The 27,382-nt window shown below is 49.0% G+C and overlaps 1 protein-coding gene across 1 annotated transcript in view; it reads right to left on the bottom strand.

Moving 5' to 3' along the window:
* Positions 1-8,183: 8,183 nt before the first annotated feature.
* Positions 8,184-27,382, bottom strand: part of ttc6 (tetratricopeptide repeat domain 6) — a 66,897-nt gene continuing 47,698 nt past the window's right edge. Inside the window, exons 23-33 of the mRNA XM_028821427.2 lie at positions 25,961-26,095; positions 25,684-25,833; positions 25,454-25,594; positions 22,943-23,056; positions 21,011-21,130; positions 20,103-20,176; positions 18,037-18,247; positions 17,006-17,158; positions 13,814-13,987; positions 12,485-12,710; positions 8,184-8,515 (exon numbers count right to left, since the gene is read on the bottom strand). Of these exons, the coding sequence (XP_028677260.2) occupies positions 8,352-8,515; positions 12,485-12,710; positions 13,814-13,987; positions 17,006-17,158; positions 18,037-18,247; positions 20,103-20,176; positions 21,011-21,130; positions 22,943-23,056; positions 25,454-25,594; positions 25,684-25,833; positions 25,961-26,095 (1,662 nt within the window). The 3' untranslated portion in view covers positions 8,184-8,351. The remainder of the gene's footprint in view (positions 8,516-12,484; positions 12,711-13,813; positions 13,988-17,005; positions 17,159-18,036; positions 18,248-20,102; positions 20,177-21,010; positions 21,131-22,942; positions 23,057-25,453; positions 25,595-25,683; positions 25,834-25,960; positions 26,096-27,382) is intronic.

Below are 27,382 nucleotides of genomic sequence, written 5' to 3'. Positions count from 1 at the left end.
CATAGTGGACACCAAATGAGGCCATCGTAGAAGGTGTGTCATGTTAAGAAAGTGCACCTAGCAAATAAGGTGTGGATAAAGGTGGAGACCACCCTTAGTGCTGTCTTAATGTGAATTCCCCCACAGGTGGACAGTGGATAAGGCCACCCTGAGTTGTGTCCCAGTCTAAAGTGAATGCCATAAAACAACCTTCCAAAGAAAGGCAATGGTCAACGTCCCTTTTTGGGACATCCCAATCCAAAGTGCACCAGGACCCTGTAGTGGTTAGGACCATTTATAACAAAATACCCTCTGCAAATGGGCCCTTCACTAAATGGTCAAAGGCGGAGACCACCTTCCAGAGTATCCCAATCTGAAGTTCACTGCTTAGGACCAACTTTGACCAACATAACGTTCAATAGGTGGACAACAGTCAAGACCACGTTAAGGTGGGCATCACAAATAGTGGACACAGGTTGAAGAAATCATGAGAATTTACAGTGGGAAAATGTGGAGAAAGGTTGAGACCGTCCTTGGGATTGTCCTAATCTAAATTCCACCTTGCATGGGGGGTCCCTCATTGAGTGGGCAGCCCCAGTTTAGGAGAATCTCAAGTTTAAAGGGCAAAGCAAAAATTCACCATCTGTGGAGGAGCTGCGGTCAAGGCCATCTCCAGGACCAGCCCATTGGCAAGTACATTTTAATGAGGCCCCCACCCCCCAACACACATACATGGTGGGCACTCATTGACCCCATCTTTAGGAGATGGTCCTTCACCGTGTGAACAACAAACAAGGTCAATCTCTGGCCACACTCCAAGTGCACATCACAAGGTGGTCATCCATTGATGTCCAATATTTCCGGTCATCTTTAGGATATTCAGCTTCACTAAAATACAGCGGAGATGCAAAGGGTAGTCCCACTCCAAAGTGTCCATAGTGCTTGAGAAGTTCCTTAGGACTGTCCCATTCCGAAGTGCTCATCAAAGCATTTTGCATGTAGAGCAAGGACAGATCACTGGACTCTGATATGGGGTGACCCCCAACATGGGGGTTCCACCTCAGCTGGATGGTCTTAGCAGATCTTCACTATTAGGGAGTTCAATGTGTCAGAAGTGAAGTGTACTCTGGTGGACTACACAGGTCAAAGGTGGCTGGGGAGTAGTGTCAGCCGAGCCTAGGCTGGGTGGTCTAGATGGGTCCTGGGAAGGGGGAGCTAAGATCAGCTGAGCTGAATTGGAAAGGTTGAAGGAATGCAGGTAGGTGAAGCCGGAGGAGGAGGAAGACAGTTAAGGTGAACTGTCAGGTCAAAGGAAGTGGACTGGATGTGGGGGTTCCACCTCAGCTGTGTGGTCTGAGCAGATCCTCACTAATAGGGAGTTTGATGTGTCCGCAGTGAAGTGGACTCGACGTGGGGGGCCATGGACAATCCAGTGGGTGAGAACGGGGGGGTTGAGGTGTGGGGCAGAAAGGTGGGATTGGGTGGGGGACTGGCTCAGGAGAAGTGTCAGCCGAGGCTAGGCTGGGTGATCTAGATGGTGGTCCTGGGAAGGGGGAGCTAAGATCTGCTGAGCTGAACTGCAAAGGTCAAAGGAAGGCAGGTGGGTGAAGTCAGAGGAGGAGGAAGAGGACAGAGACCGATAAGGTGAACTGCCAGGTCAAAGGAAGTGGAGTGGACGCTGATGTGGTTATAATCAGCTGATGTTTGCTCTGAGATGGAGTGACCCCCCCCCCCCCCCACCTTGGGGTTCCACCGCAGCTGGATGGTCTGAGCAGATCCTCACTTGTTAGGTGGGCCTTTGAATGGTTAGTGTGGCACTAGTGATCTCCAGGGCTCCTCCTGCTCAAGCCGAGGGTCCGCGTGTCTGAGATGCCCTTTTGTTTGCCTGAATGGCGTTATAAAATAATAGCCTGGGACTGAACTGACTGAAAGGAGTGGCGCCACCTGGAGTCCACTCCTGGATTTTGCTAAGACTGGATGGCGCCTTCGGCTTTTCCTTTAATGAGTTGCGGCGTCACTGCCGTTTTCACACATCTTTTATCTTTTCTCTGTGCCCGCAATCATTAAGAAGTCAAAGCAAAATATCAAGCGCTATAAATAACTGCAGCGATGTGCCAATTTGGGAAACACGACCTGCCACTCGACAGTGGGAGAAAGCGTTGGCTCAGAAAGACAGGAGATACCAGCTAGTGGGTGAGACCCACCCACTACGCCTGGTTGGCTGCAGGATGTGCTGGGCACTTTATGTTATTGGTATTTGTTTTTTTTTTTGTTTTGTTTAAGTCTGTCGAGGTCCACTTCGGGAGCAGCTTAGTGATGGGTTAGGACCACCTCAATAAATACATGTCATGAAACTATAAGGTGACATGTGGGCAATGTGTGGTGCTTACTGGAGGCTGACTAAGGCGGGTCACCATGCTAAACTGGCGCACCATCCACATAATGTTAAAGTCTTAAACCCACCTCCTCTAAGCATCATTGGGCACAAGGTACAAGTCCAGGACTAGACAGGGCACCCATCCACTGCAGGGTCTGCTGACACCCATTCCCACACAGCACCAGTTTAAATGATCTAACTGGACTGGAGTACCAGGAGACAAGCTGACATGAGCACAGAGATGGCACATCAACCCCATGCAGACAATGATTAGGTCCAGGATTGAGGCACCATGAGGCACTGTGCCACCCTGCTGCCTTGTGCCTCAGGCACACAATGGGCTGTGAACCCATTGATGGGGGTTTGGGGGGGACTCCCTCTCTTTACCCTACAAGTGGTGGCCTCTGACAGGAGACCCTACTGAAAGAGTGCCCTCTATAGGTCTGGTCTGGGTAGGGTCCTGGAAAGTAGAAGCTAAGATCATCTAATGTGAGCTGAGACGAAGTGCAGAGGTCAAAGGTAATGGAGGAGGAGTCAAAGGAGTAGGGAAGTCAGTCTCAGTTGAGGTGAGCTGAGTGGGGACAGCTGAGGTGGACTGAGCCAATCAAAGGGGTTTGGGGAGGAGTCAAAGGCAAAGGAAGTCAATCTGAATATTGGGGCAGCTAGGCAGGGCCACCTGAGGTGAATTAGGCAGGTCAAAGGTGATGAAGAAGAAGTTAGAGGTTGGATTGGATGGTCTGTGTGGGATCCTAAGAAAGGGGGGGGTCACTAACCGGTTGACCACTTCGATGCTGAAGCTGGCCATTCTCTTCTGTTCTCGCTTTACCCTCTGAAAGCATGGCAGACCAGTCAGTCCTCATAGCCGTGATCAGTAAGTAAGATGGCTTCCCCAGATTTCACTCTTCCTGTGTCACCTACACTGTCACCTCAAATGCCCCCGCAATCCCCACAGATGACATGACTCACAGCCCTTGTGATAAGGCCTCATGGGACATTCCTCTTCAGCCGTCTTTGATATTTTAAGACAAAAGTTTAAATAGGGATGGCACAGTGGTATGACAGGTGGTGTGGCATTAGGCTGGCAGCCTTCACTTGAATCTCTGAGGACATCAGAGATTGACAAAAGTGATGGGTGGGCAGATAACTGGTGGCCGTGTGGCACAGAAGCTAAAGTGCAGTTTTGTATTCTCAGAAGGGGGTTCTGATGTTCAAGGTGGTTCTGCATGACATGGGGGTCTCACATCCCTTTATAACTGTCAGTGCTGCCATCTAGTGGCCTGTTAGGACACTGCATCATGTTTAGCAGAAGACTCTACCAGGGAGACGAGGGGGCCACAGACAATTCAGTGGGGGAGAACAAGGGGGGGGGGGGGGGTGGAGTTTAGAGGAGTGGGGCAGAAAGGTGTGGCAAGCTGGACGGGGCTAGTTCTGGAGGGCTAAGCAGGTCAAAGGTGGCTGGGAAGGAGTGTCAGCCGAGGTCCTGGGAAAGGGGAGCTAAGATCAGCTGATGTGAACTGGGGCTAGCTGAGCTGAACTGGAAAGTTCAAAAGAAGGCAGGTAGGATAAGCTGGAGGAGGAGGACAGTTAAGGTGAACTGTCTGGTCAAAGGAAGTGGGCTGGACAGTGAAGGGGTTATGATCAGCTGATGTTTGCTAGGGCAAGCGGAAAGGGTGGGATTGGACAGCTCAGAGGAATGGGTGGAGTCAGAGGGAAAGGTGAGCTAGTCATTCTCAGTTGGCATTGGGCAAGGTGGGCCTAGCGGCATTGGGGAGGAGCTGTAGCTAGAAGCAGCTGGCATGGACTGGAATGAACCGGGCAAGTCAAACCGTAGAGGTGGGCGAATGGGTTACACGACAGCCCCTTTACCTTTAGTTCTGGCATTTGCCAGACCTGAGTGACTTCCCTTTGAAACAGACTTGCGTTTGCCTGATAAAAGCCACAGAAGGTCAAATGTTTTCAGTTTTAGTTTCATGTTGGAGGATATAAAAAAACGAAGCTGCTTCAACTCCATCTGCCAGCTTCAGCGTCGCTATGGAAATGCAAGTCGGCGGGCGCCTTTCTTTTTTTTTTTCTTTTCCTCTACAGATGGTGGCAACGCGAGGCGCACGATTCATTATTAAAGAGTTGAGAGGCCTGCAGCTAAACATGCTAATTATGGCACCTGACCCTGCGCGCTCCAACGAGGCGAGAGGGTCTGTGAAAGTGGCGAGCCGCACCACCCGCTTGCTGGCACCACGGCTGTCTCCTTCTTTTCTCGACTCTGAGTCACTTCAAGGAGACTTGGGGTGATGGCACATCCACCCCTCCCTGATGCCAGTCCCCATCACAGAGTGGCATTTGGGGTGGCATCCTCATCCTCAAGCGGGGAAAACAAATAGCACTGCCAGCCTGAGGGAGGATGCGCTATATAGTCAGTCTATACTTGATATAGTGCCTGGAACCTTTATGAGGCTTGTTGTAGGGACATATTATTAACTACACCAACATGCCACTCGATGATGATTATGATTATTATTATTAGTACAAACTAATTTGGTGTTTGCTATAACACTTCTGTATTTCTTGAGTTTCTTTAAAAAGCTAATATCATATACTGTAGCACCTTTCACATATATCTGTCCATCTACTCTCGATTATATAGTGCCTTTCATATGTATCTATTATATAGCCCTTTCATATATACAGTATATGATATGGTGCCATTCCTAACTATCTATATAGCTGCCTACCTGTCATTCTGTTAATTTATTTATTATAGTGTCTTCCATATTATTCTCTATTATATAGTGCCTTTTATTATGTCTAAGTATATCTATATATTAAATAGTGTCATTCCTATCTATCTGTCTATCTATATATCTTATCTGTGATGTAGTGCCTTTCATACATACAGAAAATATTTATTGTACGTTTTGGGCAGCACGGTGGCGCAGTGGGTAGCGCTGCTGCCTCACAGTTAGGAGACTTCCCGGGTCCTCCCTGCGTGGGTTTCCTCCCACAGTCCAAAGACATGCAGGTTAGGTGCATTGGTGATCTTAAATTGTCCCTAGTGTGTGCTTGGTGTGTGTGTGTGCCCTGTGGTGGGCTCGCACCCTGCCCGGGGTTTGTTTCCTGCCTTGCGCCCTGTGTTGGCTGGGATTGGCTCCAGCAGACCCCCATGACCCTGTAGTTAGGATATAGCGGGTTGGATAATAGATGGATAGTACCTTTTCTGTCTATTATATCTATCAATCTATTATGTAGTGCTATTCCTATATATATTTCTATTAATCATGTAGTGCCTTCCATATATAGAGTATATATTATATAGTGCCTTTTCTATCATATATATGTTATACTCTGTCTTTCATGGGCAGAGTGGTGGTTCTGAGGCTAGGGATCTACACTAGCAATCAGAAGGTTGCCGGTTCGAATCCCATAAATGCCAAAAGGGACTCTGCTCTGTTGGGCCCTTGAGCAAGGCTCTTAACCTCCATCCTGGGTGTGACGTTAATCTGCATCCAGCCCTGCGTGTGAGCCCTCCAACCTGCAGGGAAAAACTTAGTGGGTGGGGGGCAGAATTAGCACTTCAGACTCCATAAAAAAACCTCACTCTGTTCCACTCCACCTGAACTAATGTGGTGCTGAGGTGTCACCCCTTGCATGGCTGCACTCCAGCCTTAATCTGGGACCCTGAGTTGGTTTGTCGTGTGGTGGGTGCGGCAATGCGCTGCATCAGTGCCTGCTCCTAACCTCTCTCTCTTTCATATGTACAGTATATATTTATTATATAGTGCCATTACTATCTTTCTCTCTATAATATAGCACCTATCAAATGTGCTGTCCATCTATTATATAGTGCCTTTTATTGCCTATCTGTAATGTAGTGCCTTACATATGTACAGAATATATTTATTATTTAGTATCTATCAATTATAAAGTATGGCTATTTATTATATACTGCAATTTCTATCTATAATATAGAGCCTTTCATATCTATCTTTTTCATTTAGTGCCTTTCATATGTACAGAATATATTTATTATATAGTACCTTTTCTGTCTATTATCTATTATATAGTGCCTTTCACCAGCTAAGTATCTATTATATGGTGCCATTCCTGTATATCTTTCATATATAGTGTATATTTATCATGTAGTGTCTTTTCTGCCTATCATTTATGTATTGTCTTTCATATATACAGTATATGTTTATTATATACTGCCATTCCTATCTATCTCTCTATCTTATAGAACCTTTCACATGTATCTATCCATATATTATATACTGTCTTTCATTATCTATCTGTCTAATATGATGACCCCTCCCTGTTTTTATTGTCTTATTATTCAATAATATTGATGTATTTTTAATCATCATAAGCACTTCTTTGTCCTCATAAATCTTCAGGATCCTCCCAGATGTCTCTGCATATTGGATGGGTTATGAATTGGAGAAAATCCATTTATACCCCCTCAGTTATATGACCTGTAGGGGGCGCCAATCTCTGCAAACGCCAACACCAATGGCACCATGCCCAAAAATGTGCCAACTCCGCACACCCTAAACTTGACAGGTGGCTTATAGTTTTTTATTTCATTTTATTTTTTTTTAATTTGAATTTTTTTTTCTTTACCCCAGCCGCAGAGATCATCCGCTCAGAAGAGACAGTCCGTGAATTGCAGTATTAAAGAGAAGAAGCTTCCGGAGTGTTGCTGTCAGGTAAACTCCACCCTTAATTTAATGCCCCGCCCAGTGGCACCTGACCTGCTGTTCACTTTGAGAGAGGCTTGCAGAGTGGGAGACAAGTCTCAGGGGAGGGGGGTGCTAGTCCTACATTCGGGGGATGAGGAGTGCACTTCCCTTATGTGCCACCCACCCAAGGGTAGTCTTGTTTAATGGACCCTGTAGTTTTAGCCCCCCCCACGACCCTTCTTGTAAAGTGAGTGCAGTGGGGCAGAAGGCCACTCTGAGAAGTGTGGGCAGTGTACAGTGTGTGGGCTGACCACTCCTGTTTGATCACATAGACTGGCAGCATTCAGGTTGCTGCCATCAGATGGCACAGACACAAGAAGCCCCAGGGTCGCGATTACTGCACCGGGTGCAAGGCAGGAACAAAAACAGCGGGGATGCAGACACAGTGACACATGACTAGCTAGTCAGCCTAAAGCACGTGAACATGGCGAAGAACACGCAAAACACACACTGGCACTGAGTGACGTGGGCACTGAGCTGCACCGTGCCAGCCTTCGGGGCATTTTCAAGGTCCATTTTCTGTTTTTATCTTAACTTTAGGCACTTGAATGAAATCCTCAGTGTAGTGGGGCAGCCGACCCCCCAGGTGGCAGGGGGGTGGTGTTTGGGAGCAGTGGGGGGCTTTCTGTCAATCAGTGTAAAGCCCACCCCACATTACTTAGTATCATTACAGCCATCATGGCTTTTAAGTGGGCCAGTCACCCAAAAAGGCGCTATACAAAATGTAACAGCAGTTGCTATGGTAACATCAGATGATGGTGACAAGAGAGAGAGAGAGATGGGCCGCCTGCTGACAGAGTGGGGGGGCATGATCAGCTGTGTAGGTAAGGCGCTTGAAAGGAGAAGAAAAACAGTCAAAACACAGACGGGGGGCTCAACGTGTAGGCGAGGGGCTGCACCTAAACACCCAGACGGGAACTCGCCACACAGCCTTGTGCCAGCTTTGTCTTTATTTGTTGTGTGACATTATGGGATGCAATCGCATTTGCTGAACCAAAAACAACAAATGAATAAATAAACATACACTGAATTTGAACACATATTAGAAAAGATCAAAGTGCCGTCACCCACTTGGTGATGCCTGCCTGGCTGAGAGCAGCGTCACCCTCGGGGTCACACATACACCCCTCAGGGTCACATCGAGGTCACCACGCCATGCTGAAAGGTAATTGAACGTTTGGAGAAGCACCTGTCAACACCCAAGTGTCCCCTCAATGAATTAGAGAGTGGCACCACATGGTGCAGGAAGTGGAGGGGGGTCATCATCGGCTGGCCATTCCTACGTGAGGTGGCCCCTCTTCTTCTTCTTCTTCAAGCCATAGGGCCTGCTTGTAGTCCAGGACGGCGAGCTCCGTCAAGCCAAGGTGACCTCTGACGTCAGCCCGGAGTTTATACAGCAGGGCGTCATCGGGCTGCAGGACGAGTGCTGGAGAAGACAAAGAGACAACATGCCATCCATTAGGGTCACGTCCATTAGAGTCTGCTTTGGGTCAGAAGAATACAAAATAAAAAACAAAACACGCACAGCGAGAGCCAAGGAGTGAGGCTCAAGAGCAAGTCAGGTCAGGTTGGGGGGCATGCACTGGTACAACACGTCGCTGCACCCACCACACGACGAAACGACTCGGGATCCCAGTTGGCAACCCCTCAGTCCAGTCCCACCCCCCAGACATGACCCTCTATCTGCTGCAGCGAGGTGTTACATGGGTGTCCCCTTGGCCTGGTCCTCAACAAGGAGCCGGATCACCCTCGGGTAATGGCGCCATATGGCTGTAGTGCCGTAACTGACACTCCCTCACCATGCAGGTCATGTGCCTCATTCATGACTCCATGAGCAACACAAAGTCACACCACTGGGACCCAAGGACCCTCTAAAGAGACACATGAAGGAGTCCAGTCTTCAACTCGGGTCACTGGATGGTGTCCATGACTCACAAACAGGGAGCACCAGGACTCTAAAGACTTGGACCTTCATCATTTTCCTGAGATATCAGGACCACCACACACCCCTTTCCAGTGACCTCATGACCCCCCCCCATGCTCTCCCAATCCGTCTACTGACTTCATATGAAGAGTCACCAGAGTCACATGAATGTCACTGCCGAGGTAAGTAAACCTCTCAATGACGAGGTTGACACTCTCTCCGCAGACAGACACACTGCTGATGGCCGTGCCCAGGAAGTCATTAAAGGCCTCGCTCTTCGTTTTTATCAGGACCCTCACAAGATCAGACACTCAGACTCCTCACTCAGTTTGTCGAGACCCCTCATCACAGCATCGTCAGCCAAGTCAAGATCAGTGAATCTTTCTTCGCCAACAGACGCCCCACAGCCGCTAGACCCCACCACCCTGCCCAACACCCAGTCCATGCCAGCATTGAACAGAGTGGGAGCAGAACAGACCCCTGACAGACCCCAGAATCAACTGGGGAAAAATGCAGAGGTTCTGCTTCCACTCTGCACAGCACTCACAGTATGAGTGTACAGGCCGGCCATGACATCCAGCAACTTTGAGGGGATCCCACAGGGCACAATAGTAAACGTTCATAAATGCTCCCTATAGGATTTGCAGTTCAGATGGCTGGAAGGAGCCGCACCACCAGTCCAGGTCTGGTCAGTGGAGCATTTATAGTGAGGTAGGGGGCGCCATATCAACAAGTCCACTCCTGAATTTACTGCCATAGCGACAGTTCAGGTCGGATCAATGGACAGTTTATCATCAGAGAAGCTAGGGGGCGCTCCAGTGCATCAACCGTTCAGGACTGAACAAAAGAGGAGCTGCTGTGAGATTTGTTAGGGGGCGCTGTGTTGACAGTTCAGATCTGATCAATAGAGAAATGACCAGTAAAGAGGTTAGAACATTAGAACATTCCAGATGAGAGCAGGCCATTCAGCCCAACAAAGCTTGCCAGTCCTGTCCACTTAATTCTTTTAAAATGACATCAAGTCGAGTTTTGAAAGTCCCTAAAGTCTTACTGTCTACCACACTACTTGGTCGCTTATTCCAAGTTTCTGTCGTTCTTTGCGTAAAGAAAAACTTCCTAACGTTTGTATGAAATTTACCCTTCACAAGGTTAGGAGGAGAAGTTACCAGTAAAGAAGCTAGGGGGTGCTGTATTGACAATTTAGGGGTGATAGTGAGAGAGGGTAGAGAGCGCTCTAGTCATAGTTTCATAAGTCTCCATATTGTATATGCAGTTAGAGTAGCTGGAAGGCGCTATATCATCATTTCAGGTCTCCTCAGCAAAACATTTTACCGTGGGGCACTATATTAACAGCACTTAGCAGTTAGAGGGCGCTATATCTACAGCTGGCTAATTGAGAGTTTATTCTGAGAGAAGATGTGGGACGCTATATTAACAGTCTGGGTGTGATCGATAGAGAATTTACCTTGAGCGACATTGGGGGCACTTTATCAAAAGTTCAGAACTTATCAATAGAGGATGTCCAGTGAGAGAAGTTAGGGGGCGCTATACTATTAATCAACAGTTCTGAAGCATTCCATACAGCATTTCCAGTGGGAAAAGTTAGGGGGCGCTATAACAACAATTTGGAAGCAAAAGATTGGGGCTATCAGTTCAGGCCTGATTGATAGAGGAGCTACAGTATATAAACTGTTTAGCGGTGCTCCATAAGCGTCTGCAGTCAGAGTTGCTGGGGTGGGCTATACCATCAGCTCCGGCCTGGTCAATAGAGTGGGCATTTACAGTGGCAGTAGTTAGGGGGCGCCATGTCAGTAATGAAGAAAAAGACTGCCAGTGACAAGTGTTAGGGAGCACCATAGCATCGGTTCAGTCCTATTCGATAGAACATTTACAGTATTAAAAGTTAGGGGGCGCTATAACAACAGTTCATTAGGAAAAGATTGGGGCCATCAGTTCAGGCCTGATTGACAGAATCTACAGTAAGAGGAGTTAGGGGCGCTATATAAACTGTTAAGCGTTGCTCCGTGCAGCATTTACAGTTAGAGTAGATATATAATGACAGTAGTTAGGAGGCGCCATATCAGTAGTAAAGAAAGACTGGCAGTGACAGGAGCACCATAGCATCAGTTCAGTCCTATTCAATAGAGCATTTACAGTATTAAAAGTTAGGGGGCGCTATATGAACATTTCAAGAAAGAGTTTTATGTAAAGCGTTCTCTTCTATCCCCAGCTCAGGACAGGCCAACAGTGCAGTTACAGCAGGAGGAGTTTGGGGGGCGCTATATCCACCCTTCAGAACTACTCCATACACTATTTACAGTGAGAGACATTAAGGGGTGCTACATCATCAGGTCAGGCCTGCTGTATAGACAGGCATTTTACTTTACTGTGCCCACACAGTAACAATGCCAATGTGGCAGTGCCATCTTGTGCCATTGTTTACAAAGTGCCACAGTGCTAGGTCACTGGAAAGGGGTGTGTGGCTCTCCTGATATCTCTGCAAAAGGACGAAGTTCCAAGTCTTTAGAGTCCTGGTGCCCCCTGTTTGTGAGTCATGGACGCCATCCAGTGACCTGAGACTGGACTCCTTCATCTGTGTCTCTTCAGAGAATCCTTGGGTCCCGCTGGTGTGACTTTGTGTTGCTCACGGAGTCCCGAATGAGGCACATGACCTGCATTGTGAGGGAGTGTCAGTTACAGCACTACAGCCATGTGGCACGATTACCCGAGGATGATCCTCATTGTTGAGGACCTGAGTGGCTGGACCAGGACAAGGGGACATCCACGTAACACCTGACTGCAGCAGATAGAGGGTCATTTCCAGAGGGTGGGACTTGACCGCATGCCAACCAGGCTCCCGAGCGGTTTCGTCATGAGGGGGGTGCGGCTATGCTCTGTACCAGTGCCTGCCCCCCCAACCTGACCTGCAGAGTGGGAGTGCCAGGTGGAATGAATGGCTCTGGACTGTCTCCCATGTGACCTCAGTGCAGCCCTGTGAGTGGTGTCACAAACAGGAAATAGAAATAAGAGGAGCCGGCTTGAGCTGGGTGGGGTCATCTGCAGTGTCTCCTAGCAACCATCAGATGTCCTCGTTTGAACAGAGGTGACCCTTTCAGATCTAACAAAAAAAACTTGTGACTGGTGGCACATCCTGATATGATGTGACATCATAAGAGAGGTGACAGGACGCACTGATGGCCACATCTCCCAGCATGCCCAGCGCTACACTAAAACCTACAACAGGAATGTAAGGGTGCCATGATTCATCTGTCCATCTGTTGAATTTCAAGCAGAATTTGGGGCTGCGACGAAGTGACAAAAGAGTCTGGAGAGTAGCTGGAGAATCAAATGGCACGTGTCACAATGAAAACCGTCCCCCGCAAATCATACGTGACCCAATCCCATGTGTTACACCGGTGACCTGGCACCAACCCAATAAACCCCCCAACCGCACCTCCCACCGTTTCTTACCCTGAGAGAGGTCCTGCTCAGCTTGCTTAAATTTTTTTAAGGAAATGTATAAATTTGCTCGGTTGAAGTAAGCAGGAGCGGAGAACGGGCTGAGCCTCAGTGCTTCTTGGAAATCCTCCATGGCTCCGCGAATATCCCTGAGTAAAGAGCGAGTGATGGCGCGGTTTAGAAAGGCACAGTCGTTGTGGGGATCGAGGTGGACCGCCTTGGTGTAGTACTCGCAAGCCTAAGGCAAAGGAAGGAAGGAAAAAGAGAAAAGAAAATGAGCGCCAAAAATGTTACAAATGCCCACCCAGTGACATCCCCTTCCTTCCGTTTCTTAAAAATGAGACCCGGTGGTGGTCTTTTCATTGATACACAAATAAACAAAATTATTAAAGGGTAGAGAAACACGAGGACATCTGCCTGCTCGTATTTCTCCATCTCTGTCATTCTTGCATTCGTTATCTCGCACGTTATGGTGATCTTCCTTGCAGCTTCAGCCTCTGCCATTTGCTTGATACTCAGCAGATGTCACTACTCTGCTTTGTCTTTCCTCTGTGTCACTAAACTTCGATAATTGCCCAAATGCTTTGCCTTCCCCTGCCCTTCAACTCCGGGTAATTCTGGCATCCCGGTCGGGTAAATATCTCAGCTCAGCTCTGGCCGGGATGCCAGTCCCAGCGTGCCACCCCTCACAGTGCGTATTTCTTATGAATACCCAAGAATTCGGCCGACTTCTGCTAATTCAGACTTTTTTTTCCCCCTGCGTTTCACATTTCTCCAAAACTGGGGGCTTTAAAACATTTTAATCTGATGACTCAAAAAAGAAAATTAGTGCCATGTGGGGACCCGGGAAGAGGATCGAGACCGTAATGACTGCAGAGCCACACACAGACAAGTAACAAAGGCCACTTAACAAAACACGGCCCACCATTTTTATTTCCATTAAGCGCATTTCTCTCACATAAAACAATAACAACGGAACTAAAAATAAAATTCCACACAGTTCAAAGCCCAACAATTCTCGTCCGTTTGTTCCATTTGGTTACTCAATCAATAAATCGTCCTACTGATCGTTACCTCAGTTTGGTCAGGGGGTCCGTGGTACATCGCCGCTGCTGTGATTCTAAGGTGTCTCCATTTTCTAATTTAATTTTCTGTTGACCTCTTCATCCCGATATTGTTATGACTTGTATGGTAAAGAATGTGCTGTCATACACACTACACCATCACTCACCCCAGTGGCCCCCCTCACACACCTGCTGCCCTCAGTCTGTCACCAATCAGACGGACTCACTACAAGACAAGCAGCCAATGAGGAGTCAGGAAGGAGTGGGCGGGTCTCACCTGCTGAAACTGCCTGCTGTGGAAGTAGAGATTGGCGGCGTTGAAGTGGGCGAGGGCATTCCGAGGGTTCAGCCGAATGGCCTGCTGGTAGTCTCTCATGGCGCCCACGATGTCGCCCATGAACTGGTTGATGACCCCTCGGTTTGTGAGCAGCTGATCACGTGCGGCGTCGTACTGTGAATCACAAGAGAAAGCAGATGAATGTGGGGGAGTGGTGTGCCAAAGTGGGCAAGGTGACCAGCTGATTTCACCCTGAAACGAAAAAGCTTAAGACTCTATAGTGACTCCCCCAACTCCAATGCCCACCGAACCTGCTGGCCACTGGACTGGACATGTGTCATCCCAGTGTAGAGTCGATTCTGGTAAGCACTTCAGTAGCATGAAGCTCATGACCCCCTCCTACCCATGCCAGGTCTGTTTCACCACAAAGCCATGATGGTCCGGGCTGTAAGGCACTGTGCCACCCCCATCTCCAAGCCAGTTTTAACAGCTAATGGGCTGTCAGCTTAGGGGTCAAAGCAAACGTCCTCTCTAGTCTGATCAGAAGATTACATGAGCTGCAGGCAGGATGGGGTTAACAGCCAAGCAAATAAACACATTGTCTTATATAGCGCCTTTCTACATTACTGCGTTAACAGTAATGTACACCAGCCTTTTGTATTATATAGTGCCTTTCAAAATTGCTACAGGTTGAATGAGGTTAATAGTCATGCAAATATACAACGTCAATTATATTATATAGCGCCTTTCTGTAGATGCAATGGGGTTAACAGCCCAGCAACACACATCGGCATTTTGTATTATATGACGCATTTCCTCGTTGTTGCAGACAGGACAAGGGGTTAACAGCCCAGTAAACATATGCCAACACGTTGTGTTATATAGCGCCTTTCTACACTACTGCATGAACAGCCAAGCAATGTACAGCAACATCTTCTATTATATAGTGCTTTTCTACATTGCTGCAGACAGGATGGGGTTAACAGCCAAACAAACATACATCATCAACTATATTATATAGCGCCTTTCTGTATAGACAGACAGGATGGGGTTAACTGCGGAGCAAACAAAAACCAACACTTTATATTTTATAGCGCCTTTCTACATTGCCTCATTAACAGCCAAGCAAAGTATATTAACATTTTATATTATATACTGTTCTGCCTTTCTACATTAATAATACATTTTATTTATATAGCGCCTTTCATTGCTGTATTAACAGCCAAGCAATGAACACCAAATATATAGTGCCTTTCAACATTTATATATATAAAATCCAACGTCTGTCTGTCTGTATATCTGTCCGCTTTTCACGTGAGAACTACTTAACGGATTTAGATCGGTTTTTTTCTGTAATTTGCTCGAACATTCCGGTTGATTTTGCGACTTCTCACATCACGCTAAGTGTAACAGTTCGCTGGCGGCGCCGATTTTTTTGCGCGAATCCGAAAGAGGCTGCGGGCCGAGGGTAGCGGGGCGGGGCCTCAGGACTGGGGAGAGGGGCGGGGCCCTCCTCACTCACGTGCTGATTGTTAAGGAGTAACGCTTGACGTTTTTGAGAGAGAGAGAGAGATCAGAGCTAGGTGTGTTTTAGAGGGTAGCTGCTGATTGGCACAGATATCACAGCCACGTGCTCATCTCCCCACGCGGGGGACGCTCCCATCAGAGCTGAACACGATCAGATACGGTGGCAACGTTTGACGATGAGTGTACCAAACCTTCTGCTTGGCCAGAATTTCATTTTTATTAATTTTCTTATTGGTTTTTAAAGTTTGTCCTTTTTCACTACTATGTGGGAGGAGCCGCGGGGGACAGCTAGTTAATAATAATAATAATTCATTTTATTTAAATAGCAACTTTCATTGCAGCAGTAACAGCGAAGCACTGTCCATTAACATTTTCTATTAGTGCCTTTCAAAATTGCTGCAGAGTGCGGCTAACAGCCAAGCAGCCCAGTCCACCATTTTATATTATATAGCGCCTTCTTACATAGCTGCAGACAGGATGGGATTAACAGCTAAGGAAACAAAAAACAACACTTTGTGTTAATATAGTGCCTTTCTTCATTGCTGCAGACAGGATGGGGTTAACAGCCAATCCCCCCCCCCCCCAAAATAAACACCACTTTGTATTATATAGCACCTTTCTACATTGCTGCATTAACAGCCAATCAATATACACCAATAATCTGCATTATATGGTGCCTTTCTACATCACGGCAGGGGCGCTTACCCGGTTGGGATGCCCAGGGGGAGAGAGGATTTTCAGGACAGTTTCTCCACCGGACCAACAGAGGGCAGTGGGGCCACAGTTTCATGAGCATGGGCACTAAACTTACCTGCTGGGGTCCGTGGCCACAACCAGTGGGCGCCTTGACAGGGCCCTATTTTTTCCACCATACACGGAAGTGCTGCCAGTAGAAGGTTGTTGGGCACCTTTCTACTGTGAGCCACTGGCAGGGGAGCTTCACAAACCACAGAAACCGAGCAGAATTGTTTCTTAGTCCAGTGGTTAGCACTGCTGCCTTGCAGACCCCCAGACTCGGGTTCAGTTGTTCTGGTCGGGTCGGTGCCACTATGGAGTTTTCATTTTCTCCCTGTGTCCACATTTTTAACAATCAAACTCCAGAGACATGCATGTGAATTTAACCAGAGAGGCTAAAGTGGTCTGCATGCAAATGTGCCCACTGAAGGACAAGTGACCAGTCCAGGGTGGGCCCGGTGCAGGGTGCTGCCTAAAGTGGGCTCCAGCAAGTAAAAATTTTGGGAGGACTGAACCAGAAAATGTGGGTTATGCTGTTGAACACTTTAGCCATTGCGGGCCACTGGGGGGCCTGGCTTCCCACTCACTGAGGGTCCAGTCTCAGGTGGTGGGTCATCTTTCAGTCATAAAAGGACAGGTTGCCTCCTAGTGGCCCCCATTTAACACTGCAGCCTGTGAACTGCATATCCATATGCATATCATGCAGACCCTTCATATTTCTTGGTGAAAGACCCTAATTGTGTGTTGTCTTGGGTGGGATGGTGAGTTCTTTAAGAAATAGCGGAGGTCTTCCTTTTACACTCCTCCCCCCATATATGTGGGACAGCCCCCTACTGCCCCTCAGTGGCTTACCACCGCTGTCCCCCCCTATTCAAGGGGGCTGTAGCTCTATCCACAGTGAGCAGCAGGGGGGTGCTTCTGAGCACCTACCTTTAGGGCTGTGGTGATGTCCAGGAACGCCGCATAGGTGTCACCCATTTGAAGGTTCACGATGGCTCTCCCCTCGTAAGCTGCAGAGCAGATGGGCTCCAAGTCCGCGGCAACGGTGAACTGCTGCCAGGCCTTCTGGAACTTTCCACAAACCTTATGAAGACAGCAATAGTCTGGTCAGTGTGATGTGTCCATGGCAAGGCGTGGCTGTTCGAAAGTCTTAAATATGTTTTGTCATTAAGAGCTCCCCCTTGTGGAATTATTGAGCAACACCAAAGGAATGTAACATGTTGCAATGTATTCTAAGCAGAGGTGTTGGGGGAACGGCCATTACTTGATGGACGAAAAGGGAAAGGAAACTGTCACAAAGGTCACCACGGCAACCCGTATACACTGACGCAGTCCGGAGTGGAGACCCAGGGAGGGGCACAAAATGAGCCATAGTTGCCCCAGTAACTGTTGCCTAGCAACAATACGCACTGCCTTCAAGGCCCCCCTAACCATTCAAAGGAAGAGAAAAGGGATACCACTTAGTGGTCCCAAAATCCCCAAAAGAGGAGGTGTGGCCATTAGAAGTGGGATCATGACTGTCATTAGTCGTATCGAAGGTGTAGATGGACACTTTATGGTGACAATCGAGAGGGACAGACTAGCCACACCCATCCACTTTGAAATGTGACATCCAGTCGCACGTCACACGTTATGATTTGATGTCTGATGTCTTGGTCTGGTTTACACACACACACACACACCCTGAACCCAAGAAAACAAAACAGGCTCCGCCTCCCGTGACCCAAACCAGCTAGAAGCGGATTTAGAAAGTCAGTCGGTCAGCTCATCTAGCGGAGCTTCAACTGGATGAAGGAGTCCACCAAAATACGTAAATGACAAGCAGGGGGTCTCTCCCCTCCATACCGCCCCCTGGTGGATCTCCTCAGGCCTCAAAAAAAGAATTAAAATGCATTCGATACCATTGGAAAGAGTTCAAATCTCACAGTGCAGGGCGCTATAATGCATCCCACACTCCTTACCTGCAGATTGTAGCCCAGGTTTATTCTCGCTTTGGAACACAACGGATTGAGGTGCAGGGCCTGAAGAAAATCCTTCTGAGCCGCCTTGGTCGCCTCCTGGTGGCCAAAGTCCATGTATACATTACCGCGTCCCACGTAGGCGTCGAGGAAGAAACGATCTCGGCGAACCGCTTGGCAGAAGGCCTTGACTGCGTCCTCCAGAGCCCCAATCCTGAAGATGGGGACAGAGAGACAGTGTCAAGTCTCGAAGCTTCTCGCCCACCTCCTTGTGACCCAGGATGCCATCCGGGACAAGTGGGTCAAAGGCTACTGGCAGCAATGACTCTCAAAACAGTGTGGTGCCCTCCTAAAGGCACTATATACAGTCACAGATCAAACTGGTGAGGTCAGCAAGTAAAGCAGAAGCCTGTAGAAAGTGAGCAAAAGAGCCGCCATGACTCCCCCACCCACATCTAATTAACAACAAGGCTCAGGACTTTGTACCCCTCGGTCGCCGGTTCAACTATCAGTGTGTCCCTGAGCAGATCATGTAAGGTGCCTGTGCTTTGTAATTAAAAATGGAGAGTGGGACAGGAAGGGGTTAACAGCCAAGCAAACATACACTGATATTTTGTGTTATATAGCGCCTTTTAACATTTCTGCAGTCAGGATGGGGTTAACAGCTGAGCTAACACACAAACATACTTTACTTTATATAGCGCCTTTGTAAACTACTGCAGACAGAGTGGGCCTGACAACCAAGTAACGTCCACCATCAATTTGCATTATATAGTGCCTTTCTACCTTTCTACAGAGAGAATGGAATTAACAGCCACAGCAATACACATTAACACTTTGTCTTATAGAGTGCCTTTCTCCATTCCTTCAAACAGAACAGGATTAACAGCCAAGCAGCATCCACCATTTTTGTTATATAGCACCTTTTTACATTGCTGCAGTCAGGATGGGGTTAACAGCTGAGCTAACACACAAAAATACTTTTGCCTTATATAGCGCCTTTTTATATCACTGCAGATTGGGGTTAACAGCCAGGCAACATTCACCAACACTTTGTATGTAGCTGTAGACAGCTAATTGACATTAAGGATCAGGACTTTATACCCCTCGGTCGCCGGTTCAACCCTCAGTGTGTCCCTGAGCAGATCCCGGAATGCGCCTGTGCTTCATCTGTAATTAAATATGCAGAGTGGGGCAGGAAGGGGTTAACAACCAGGCAAACATACACCAATATCTGGTATTATATAGTGCCTCTCCATATTGCTGCAGACAGGACGGGGTTAACAGCTCAGCTAACATACACCAATACTTTGCCTTATATAGCGCCTTTCTACATTGCTGTTGTTTCATATTCCTCTAATTATAAAACACCCTTTGCCTTATATAGCGCCTTTCTACATTGCTGTTGTTTCATATTCATCTAATTATAAAACACCCCAGAAGGGTATTTCACTCCAGAAAGGCACTATATCCAAGTGTGGTCAATTGTTAACGGATCCATCCATTTTCTGTCCAGTTCAGGGTCAAGGAGACCCCACAGCACTGGACACAATGTCCTCAGTTGAGATGAGCAGTCAGAGAGGTCTTTAGCTGTCAGTCTATACCCCCATTTTATTTCCCATTCAAGAATGGGGTCTTCATCCGCCTTTGTGCATCCCAACACCGCCACCTGCTGGACAGCCCCCACAAGTGCCAGTCATTTTGCAACCCAAACCTATCATTGTGAAGACACACGTGGTGGACATCTGAACTCTCTGATGCCCACCACCGGCAGCATTTCTGTCACTGTTGCTGAAGGGGGCACAACACTGCATAGCATATATGAGGACGTGAGGTCAGCAAGGCCAAGACGGAGTTGCAGTTAATGTGCCGAGATCCGTACCTGCGGTGGCACCTGGAGGATGGGCGCCCTAAGTGCCATTCATTTGGCAATCTGAACCGGTCATTGTGAAGATGCACAATGGGTGGAACTCTCCGATGGCCACCAGCAGCAGCATTTCTATCACTGCGCTGTGATGGCACAACAGCACCTCATTTTGAAAGGCACTATATGAAATAAGACGACGTACCTGTGGTGGCAAACTCCGACGGCATGAAAGATGTTTGCGTCCTCGGGGCTCCGGAGGGCTGCAGCTCTGAAATCCTGCAATGGACAAAGAGATCAGTGAGATCGTGGTGACCACTCAGGCTATGGGCTTCTTGTGCTGTCCACTGGAACTTTTTGGGGGTCATATAGCACCTTTCGTGTACTCCACTCCAAAGGAGGGGAAGCAGCAGACACAGAGAAAACCATAATGTAACATGTGGTCTAAAATGAAATTTGAGTGAACAGCAATGGAGGAGCACCAAGTGGACACAGAGGCAGAAGGCCAAAGAGCAAAACTGCCAGCCTTCAATGAACTCATAGTATGTTAAAGTGACCCTCCAAAGGGTTGACTGGTGATTGTGAGGAGCATCATCCACCAGAGGGTACGTTCAAGTCATATAGCGCCTTGCATAGCATGACAGAAGAAACTTCAGGACATTGCCTTCTGTCTCTTTGTCTGCATGGTAAGCACCAGAGCCATGGCCTGTGAGCCCCCAGTGGGCTCATGCAGGGCTCGGACCCTCACTGGCTGCTTTGAGGTCCTACATCAAGTACTGAAGGAGCAGGCAAGAAGGATGGCCACCCAGTATTAGACAGCAAAACTGAACTGGTCAGCTCACGGTGTGAACCAGTAGGTACTTGTCCACAATGAACTGACCAGTAAGGCTGCTGCAGTTTTAATAAATGCAAGGTGCTATATTGTACTGCCTGAAAATGTCCTACAGCCACATGGCACATTTGATGGGACAAAAAAAACTTGGGCTGAATGTTCGACGTGGAGCTTCAAAACAGGTGTAGCAATACCCCCCAAAAGGCATGACTGTTACTGCCCACCCCACCCATGGGAGACTCGAGATGCCAGAGATGAGTCGCCAGCAATGCTCTACTCACGTGAAGTGCGTTTTCATAGTCGTCGAGAGCCACGTAGAGGAGACCTCGATTAATGAGGACTTTAAGGTCCACTTCCTTACTGTTGCCCAGAAGCAGAACGATCCCGTAGTCCTTTAAAGCCTGAAGATAAAGAGTGGGATGAACGAGGGGGCAGTCTGCTAAAATATAAAAAGACTAGCAGGGGAAAAAGAGAGCAGCTGTCCATCTTTTCATCCGTCTGTCTATCTGTCCATCTCACCTCCCGTCCATCTCTACCACTGCCTGCCTCCCTACCTGGCAGAGACTTAAGCCACCCGGCTGCTCACCTGTCCATCTCTCTGTCTGCCCACCTGATCCTCCATGTGCCTGCCAAGCTGTCTGCTATTCTACCTGGCAGAATGTCTGCCCACCTCTCTGCCTGTCATTCTATGCATCTGTCCCTTTGTGTCCCCTTGTGTCCTTCTCAATCTGATGTTCCACCTGTCTGTCTACTTGTCCATGTATCTGTCAGACTTTCTGTCTGTTTCTGCACCTGCCCGTCTGTCTGTCTGTCTAATTCATTGACTGTTTGTCTGTATTCCTACTTGCCCACCCATTTCTCTCTTAGAGCCTCGCGCCATCTGGTTGTCCACCTACCTGTCCATCTGCCTTTCTGACTGACCAGCCATCAATTTCTCTACCGGTTTATCTGTCCATCTGTCTCTCCAGTTTGCCATTGCTGTCAATCAGTGTGCTTGTCTGTCTGTCTGTCTAATTGTCCACTTGTCTCTCTTCTTATCTGTAAGTGCCACGTGGGTTGGACGGGCATCCTTACCAGGAGAGGGGATGGTTCCTTACATGGACGGGAGGCTCCTAGAAGCCAGGGGAGAGAAAGGTGCCAGACTAGAAGCGTTGGCCAAAGTGGATGGACAGACAGCCCATAGGAAGTGGATGTCACCGGAGACTCTTCATTCCCCCGAACGCTAGACGTCAGCAGCCCTGGCTCTCAGTACCCATTCAGAAACCAGTAGGGCATGCTGGGAGATGTAGTCTAGCAGAGCAGCCCTGCTGGGTTCCGTCTGCAGGGAGATGTGCATCCTGCTATATTGGACTTCTGTATGACCTGGAAGCACTTCCAATGGGCAGCAGCCCTGGCACTGTAAATTCTCCTGGGTGTGCGGTAGAAGGCGAGTCGGAGCTGGGAGGACGGAAAGCAACACTCGACTGGAGGAGGGCAGTGTGGTGGTGAGATAAGAGGTGAAGAAAGAGAACCTGCACTTTGTGCTTTGTGTTTAACTGAAGATTGTGGGATAATAAACTGTCCGGGACGGCATTTGTGTCCTCGTGTTTGGGGTTTGGGACTCGCTGGCACCCCGGTTTCCATCACACTATCTAATTGTCTGCTTGTCCATAGTCGTCTCTGTCTGGTCGTCCGTCTGTCTTGCTGTCGGTCTATTTTGCTACCTGCTGGTCTGTCTTTCCATCTGTCTGTCTGCCTGTCCAGTTGTCTTCCTGCCAGTTGGTGTGTCTGTCTGTCTGTCTGTTTGAATATCGTCTTGACTGCATGCCTGTCTGTTTTTCTCGCTGTCTGTCCATCTGTCTATCCAGTGGTCCACCTCTCTGTCTGTCTGGCTGTCCACCTGTCGTTTTATGTCCCTTCAGTCGTCTGCCTCTCTGTTTATGTGTCTGTCTAATTGTCCACCTGTCTGTCTGCCCATCTGATTTTTTTTGTCCCTTTGCCCACCTGTCAGTCTGTCCATCTCTCTACCAATCTGCCTGTCAAGTGGTCTTCCTGTCTAACTGATTGTCTGATTGTCTAAATGCTGGTCTGTATTTCTGTTGTTTTATCCGTCTGTCTGTCCATCTACCCAGCTGTCTACCATCCCACCTGCATGTCAGATGGCACACTTGTCTGGCTGTCTGTCTGATTTTCCTCCAGTCTGTCAGTCTATCAGTGTGGCTATCAGGACCCACCTTGTCATACTCCTCGGTCTGCTGGTAGCACACGCCTCTGTTGTAGTAGGCCAGCGGGCAGGTGCCATCCAGGTGGATCGCGGTGCCCAGGTCATCAATGGCAAACCTGTAAGTCTGACACAAACACAAAGTGGGCACTGAGGCTGCCTGTACGTGGCAGTGTTCCCACCTTACAAAGCCTCCCCCATCTCTATTCACATCCCTCCATCGTCTACTGCTCATCGTCGCAGGGGCAGCAGTCAAAGCTAAGATGCCCAGGCGCCCCTTCTCTGTGCCACTCCTCTGCTGGAATACCAAGGTGTTCCCAGGCCACCTGGAACATATATCTCCAGTGTGTCTGAGGTCTCCTCCAGTGCCCGAAATACCACTGGCAGGAAGGTGTCCATCCTACTCAGATGCCTGGACCACCTCATCTGGCTTCCTTTGATGTGGAGGAACAGCGGCTCTACTTGGAGCTTCTCCCGAATGTCTGAGCTCCTAACCCGATCTCTATGACTGAACTCCAACAAACCCTGTGAAGGAAGCTTGTTTCCACCATTTGTATTTGTGATTGAGTTCATTCAGTCAGCCCCCCCACCCCACCTCCCCCCCAACCACAAAAGCTCATGGGCAGAGGTGAGGTTAGAGTGGGGGGCACATAGACTGATTGGCAAGCCTTTCTGCTCAGCATTCCCTCTTCGCCATAACTGACCAGTACAACAATCACATGACCGAGGACGCCACTCCCACCTGCCAGCTGATCCCATGCTCCCTTCTTCCTTCACTTGTGAACGAGATCCCCGAAACACTAAAACTCCATCGCCTGAGGTAGCACCTCCTCCCCAACCTATAAAGGGCACTCTGCCCTCTTCCTGCCAAGAACCATGAGATGCCGATCTTCATCCCAACTGTGTCACACTCAGCCCAGTGCACACCTGAGGTCACCACCCTATGAAGCCATCAGGACCCCCTCATTTGCTAAATTCAGAGATGCGATCCTCAGGTCACATTGCTGGAACCCCTCTCCCCATAAAGATTATGGATAGGATCGGGGAACAAGGGCAGCCCTGGTGGGCTCCCACATCCACCAGGAACCAGTCTGACTTACTGCCAGTAATGCGAATCAAGCTCTCGTTTCAGTTGTAAAGGGTCCAAATAGCCCACCGCAGCAGGACTAGTACCCCCCCACATAGGACACCTTGAGGGATGGATACGGTTGGATTCCTTTTCCAAGTCCATACAACACACATGGACTGGCTGCACATAATCCCATGAAACCTCTGGAATTTTCATGAGGGTAGAGAGCTGATCAAGTGCTCCTCAACTGGGAAGAAGTCCACAATGTTCTTCCAGAGTCTGAGGTTCTCTCTCCTTTCTCGCCGCCCTGGCATGGACCTTCCCAGGGATGCCTAGCAGTGTGATCCCCCTGAAGTTGCTGCGCACCCTCCAGTCCCCACACCTGCCCACCACCTCTCTCCCTGGTGATCTCCAGAGTGACAGAGAGTCCAAACCTCATCCAGGAATTGGGTTCCAGAGCCCACGCTGGATGTTGAGGTGGACGGTGCCAACTGGGCCTCCCAGACCTGCTCAGGCTCCTTCCTGTGCCCAGTGAGCTCCATCAGCTCTTTTACTCTCACAAGAATTCTTGAGGGTCCATGACAGTATCCAGTCTCCATGGGTTTTAAGGACTTGGGAATGGCATACAAATGTAGTCTTCAGGGTGCCCTGTTGGAGGGTGCTTTGGGAATATTGGGGTACTAGTCCTACTGTGACGGGCTTTTCGGACCCTATACAAGTGGAGCAAGAGCTTGGCTCGCATTAAGTCAGACTCGTTCCAGCTGGGCTTGGAACTCCTCCATGGCCACCGTTTGTCGCTGATCCTGTTCAGAATTTTTATGGACAGAACTTCTAAGCACAATGTGGTGTACACCTGGAAGCACTGCAGCCCAGAGGAGGGAGCGTATCCAGAGTATTACCTCCCTCGGAGCACTAGGTGGCAGTCCCCCCTTGGTTTCAGCGGTGTCTCGGACTCCCACAGGGCTCTCTGGGAGCTGGAATTTGTGGCTCCGCTGCAACCCAGGGTGGGCTGCCACTTAGTGCTCTGGGGGAAGGTAATGCTCTGGATACGCTCCCTCCCCTGGTCATTCCGGTGTGAAGACGTCCCGGCCGGGCAAGGGCCCCGACCATATGCCACAACAACCAAATAGTGGAAAGGGTCCAGTTTGGTGATCTCAGAATTATTGAATCTCTGCTTTTTTGTTGATGATTGGGTCCTGTTGGCGTCATCGGGTGGTGACGTCCGGGCACACTGGGGCGATTTGCAGCTGAATGTGAAGCGCTCAGGATGAGGATCAGCATCTCCAAGTCTGAGGTCACGGATCTCATCAGGAAGAGGGTGCCCTGATCCCTCAGCTTCACAAAGACCCTCAATGGAGACCGATTTGAGTGTGTGACTAATAGCTAGGGTGCCAGGTGACCACCGGCATTTCCAAAGGCCAACTCTGCTGATGGATGAAGGGTGAAGCAGCTTACCTTCATGAAGAACTTGAAGGCCCCCCTGTAGAGGTAGGCACGAACGCTGGCCGGCTGGATGCGGATGGCCTCATTGCAGTTCAGGATGGCTTTGGAGTATCGTCCTTTGAGACCGTAGAAGATGGCTCGGCTCAGGTAGACCTGCGGCGGGGACACACACACGGGACAGTCGATTCGTCACACTGCCTCTGTCTTGAAACCCCACCCCTCACCCCACCTGACAGACTTACCTGAAAGAGGACAGGATTGACAGCCAGCGCCTGGTTGAAGTCCTGAATGCTTTTGGCGGGCTGGAGACGCATTCTGCAAAGCCCACGCTGGTAGAAGGCGTCCGCTAAGTCGGGATTCATCTTCACGGAATTCGTGAAAGCTTCCAGCGCCTGAAAGATGACATTTTACTGACCGCTGAGAGCCGAACGTGACGAGGGGGGGAAAAAAAATGAATGGCTGCTTTTTGTGGTCTCTGCAACCTTTCAGTCAGAACACCCACCCTGCAGTGGGCCATACCTCGGGCAGGTGTGCCAGTGCCTTATGGCACAGGCCGATGAGGTAGAATATTTCCGCAGCTTCGGGCAGAGCTGGCATGAGCTTGACATTCACACTCAGCATCTTCAGGGATGTCTGAAAGCTTTCCACCGCATCCTGAGAAAACAGGGATCCACAAATGGAGGAAAAGCGATAAAACGCACACATAACACACACACCGCCATAGTGATGACCGGTCAGTGCTGACCTGCAGCTGACCAGCCATGAGGAGAGTCGAAAGGGCTGTGAAAACACAGGGCAGAGGAAACGGTATGAAGACCAGAGGAAAATGGGGATACTGGGGGGTCTTATTACGTGTATGCAGCAACACCAGCAGGGGGCGTCGCTCATATGACGGTATGATGTGCGTCAGGGAGGAAATGTGGGACGACCTGAAGTGCCTTTTTGGAAGGGTGGGATTTGGACCTTTGTGACTGTTTTCCTCAGATATGAAGACCACGATCACCGGAAAAGACCCATGGAGGGGGGTCCTCACTGTAGGATATGGGGTGCAAAGGGGTCAGATGTAGGCAGGGTTGGCTTTCATGTTCATGCTGACCACAGTGACCCTTAACCTTAACTTCCATCCAGACGTCCTGGCACTGGGGACCTGACTAGCAAATTTATTAAATAAATAGACATCTAGCATTCTGCCTTCTTTATACGGTGAAACCCAGATACCCCACAGTGAGGGGAGAATTACTGAGTATGGGCAGGCTCCACCCACATCTGACCACACCCACATCAGTTTCCACCCCCTCATCTGTCTACAAAGGACTCTTTTCCCATCCCATATCACACAATGATGGGTGAGGATTACTAAATGTGGCAGGGGGTCTGACATCAGACCCTGCCCCTTTAATTCCCCACCCACATCAGTCCCATTTAGCACGGGGATGAGGCAATCACTGAATGTGGGTGGGGTCTGACATCTGACTCCACCCAAATCAGACCCCCACCCACATCAGTCCATGCTCCCCTTCCCATTTACAATGGAACCCATCCCATGTCTCACAGTGAGGGGTGACGATTAGGGACTATGGGAGGGGTCTGACATCAGACCGTGCCCACCTAATATCCCCCCACATCAGTCCTCATCCTATCCAATATTCTGCAGTGATGAGACAGTTACTGAATGTGGGTGGGGTCTGACATCTGACTCCACCCACATCAGATCCCCTCCCACATCAGTCCATGCTCCTCACCCATTTACAGGGGAGCCCATCGCATGTCCCACAGTGAGGGGTGAGAATTTCTAACATCAGTCCACACCCTATCTGGCAGTGAGGGGTACGATTTGCTTTATCAACTGTAAAGCACCTTGAATTATAAGGCGCTATATAAATAAATGCTGTTGTTATTTGGACCCATGAGCTTACTGCAGACCACCCTCCCCCCTCCAGC

Source organism: Erpetoichthys calabaricus, chromosome 16 (assembly GCF_900747795.2).
Source record: "Erpetoichthys calabaricus chromosome 16, fErpCal1.3, whole genome shotgun sequence".
NCBI lineage: Eukaryota > Metazoa > Chordata > Cladistia > Polypteriformes > Polypteridae > Erpetoichthys > Erpetoichthys calabaricus.
Note: the sequence above shows the minus strand (reverse complement) of the source record. Positions and strands in the feature narration are given on the sequence as shown.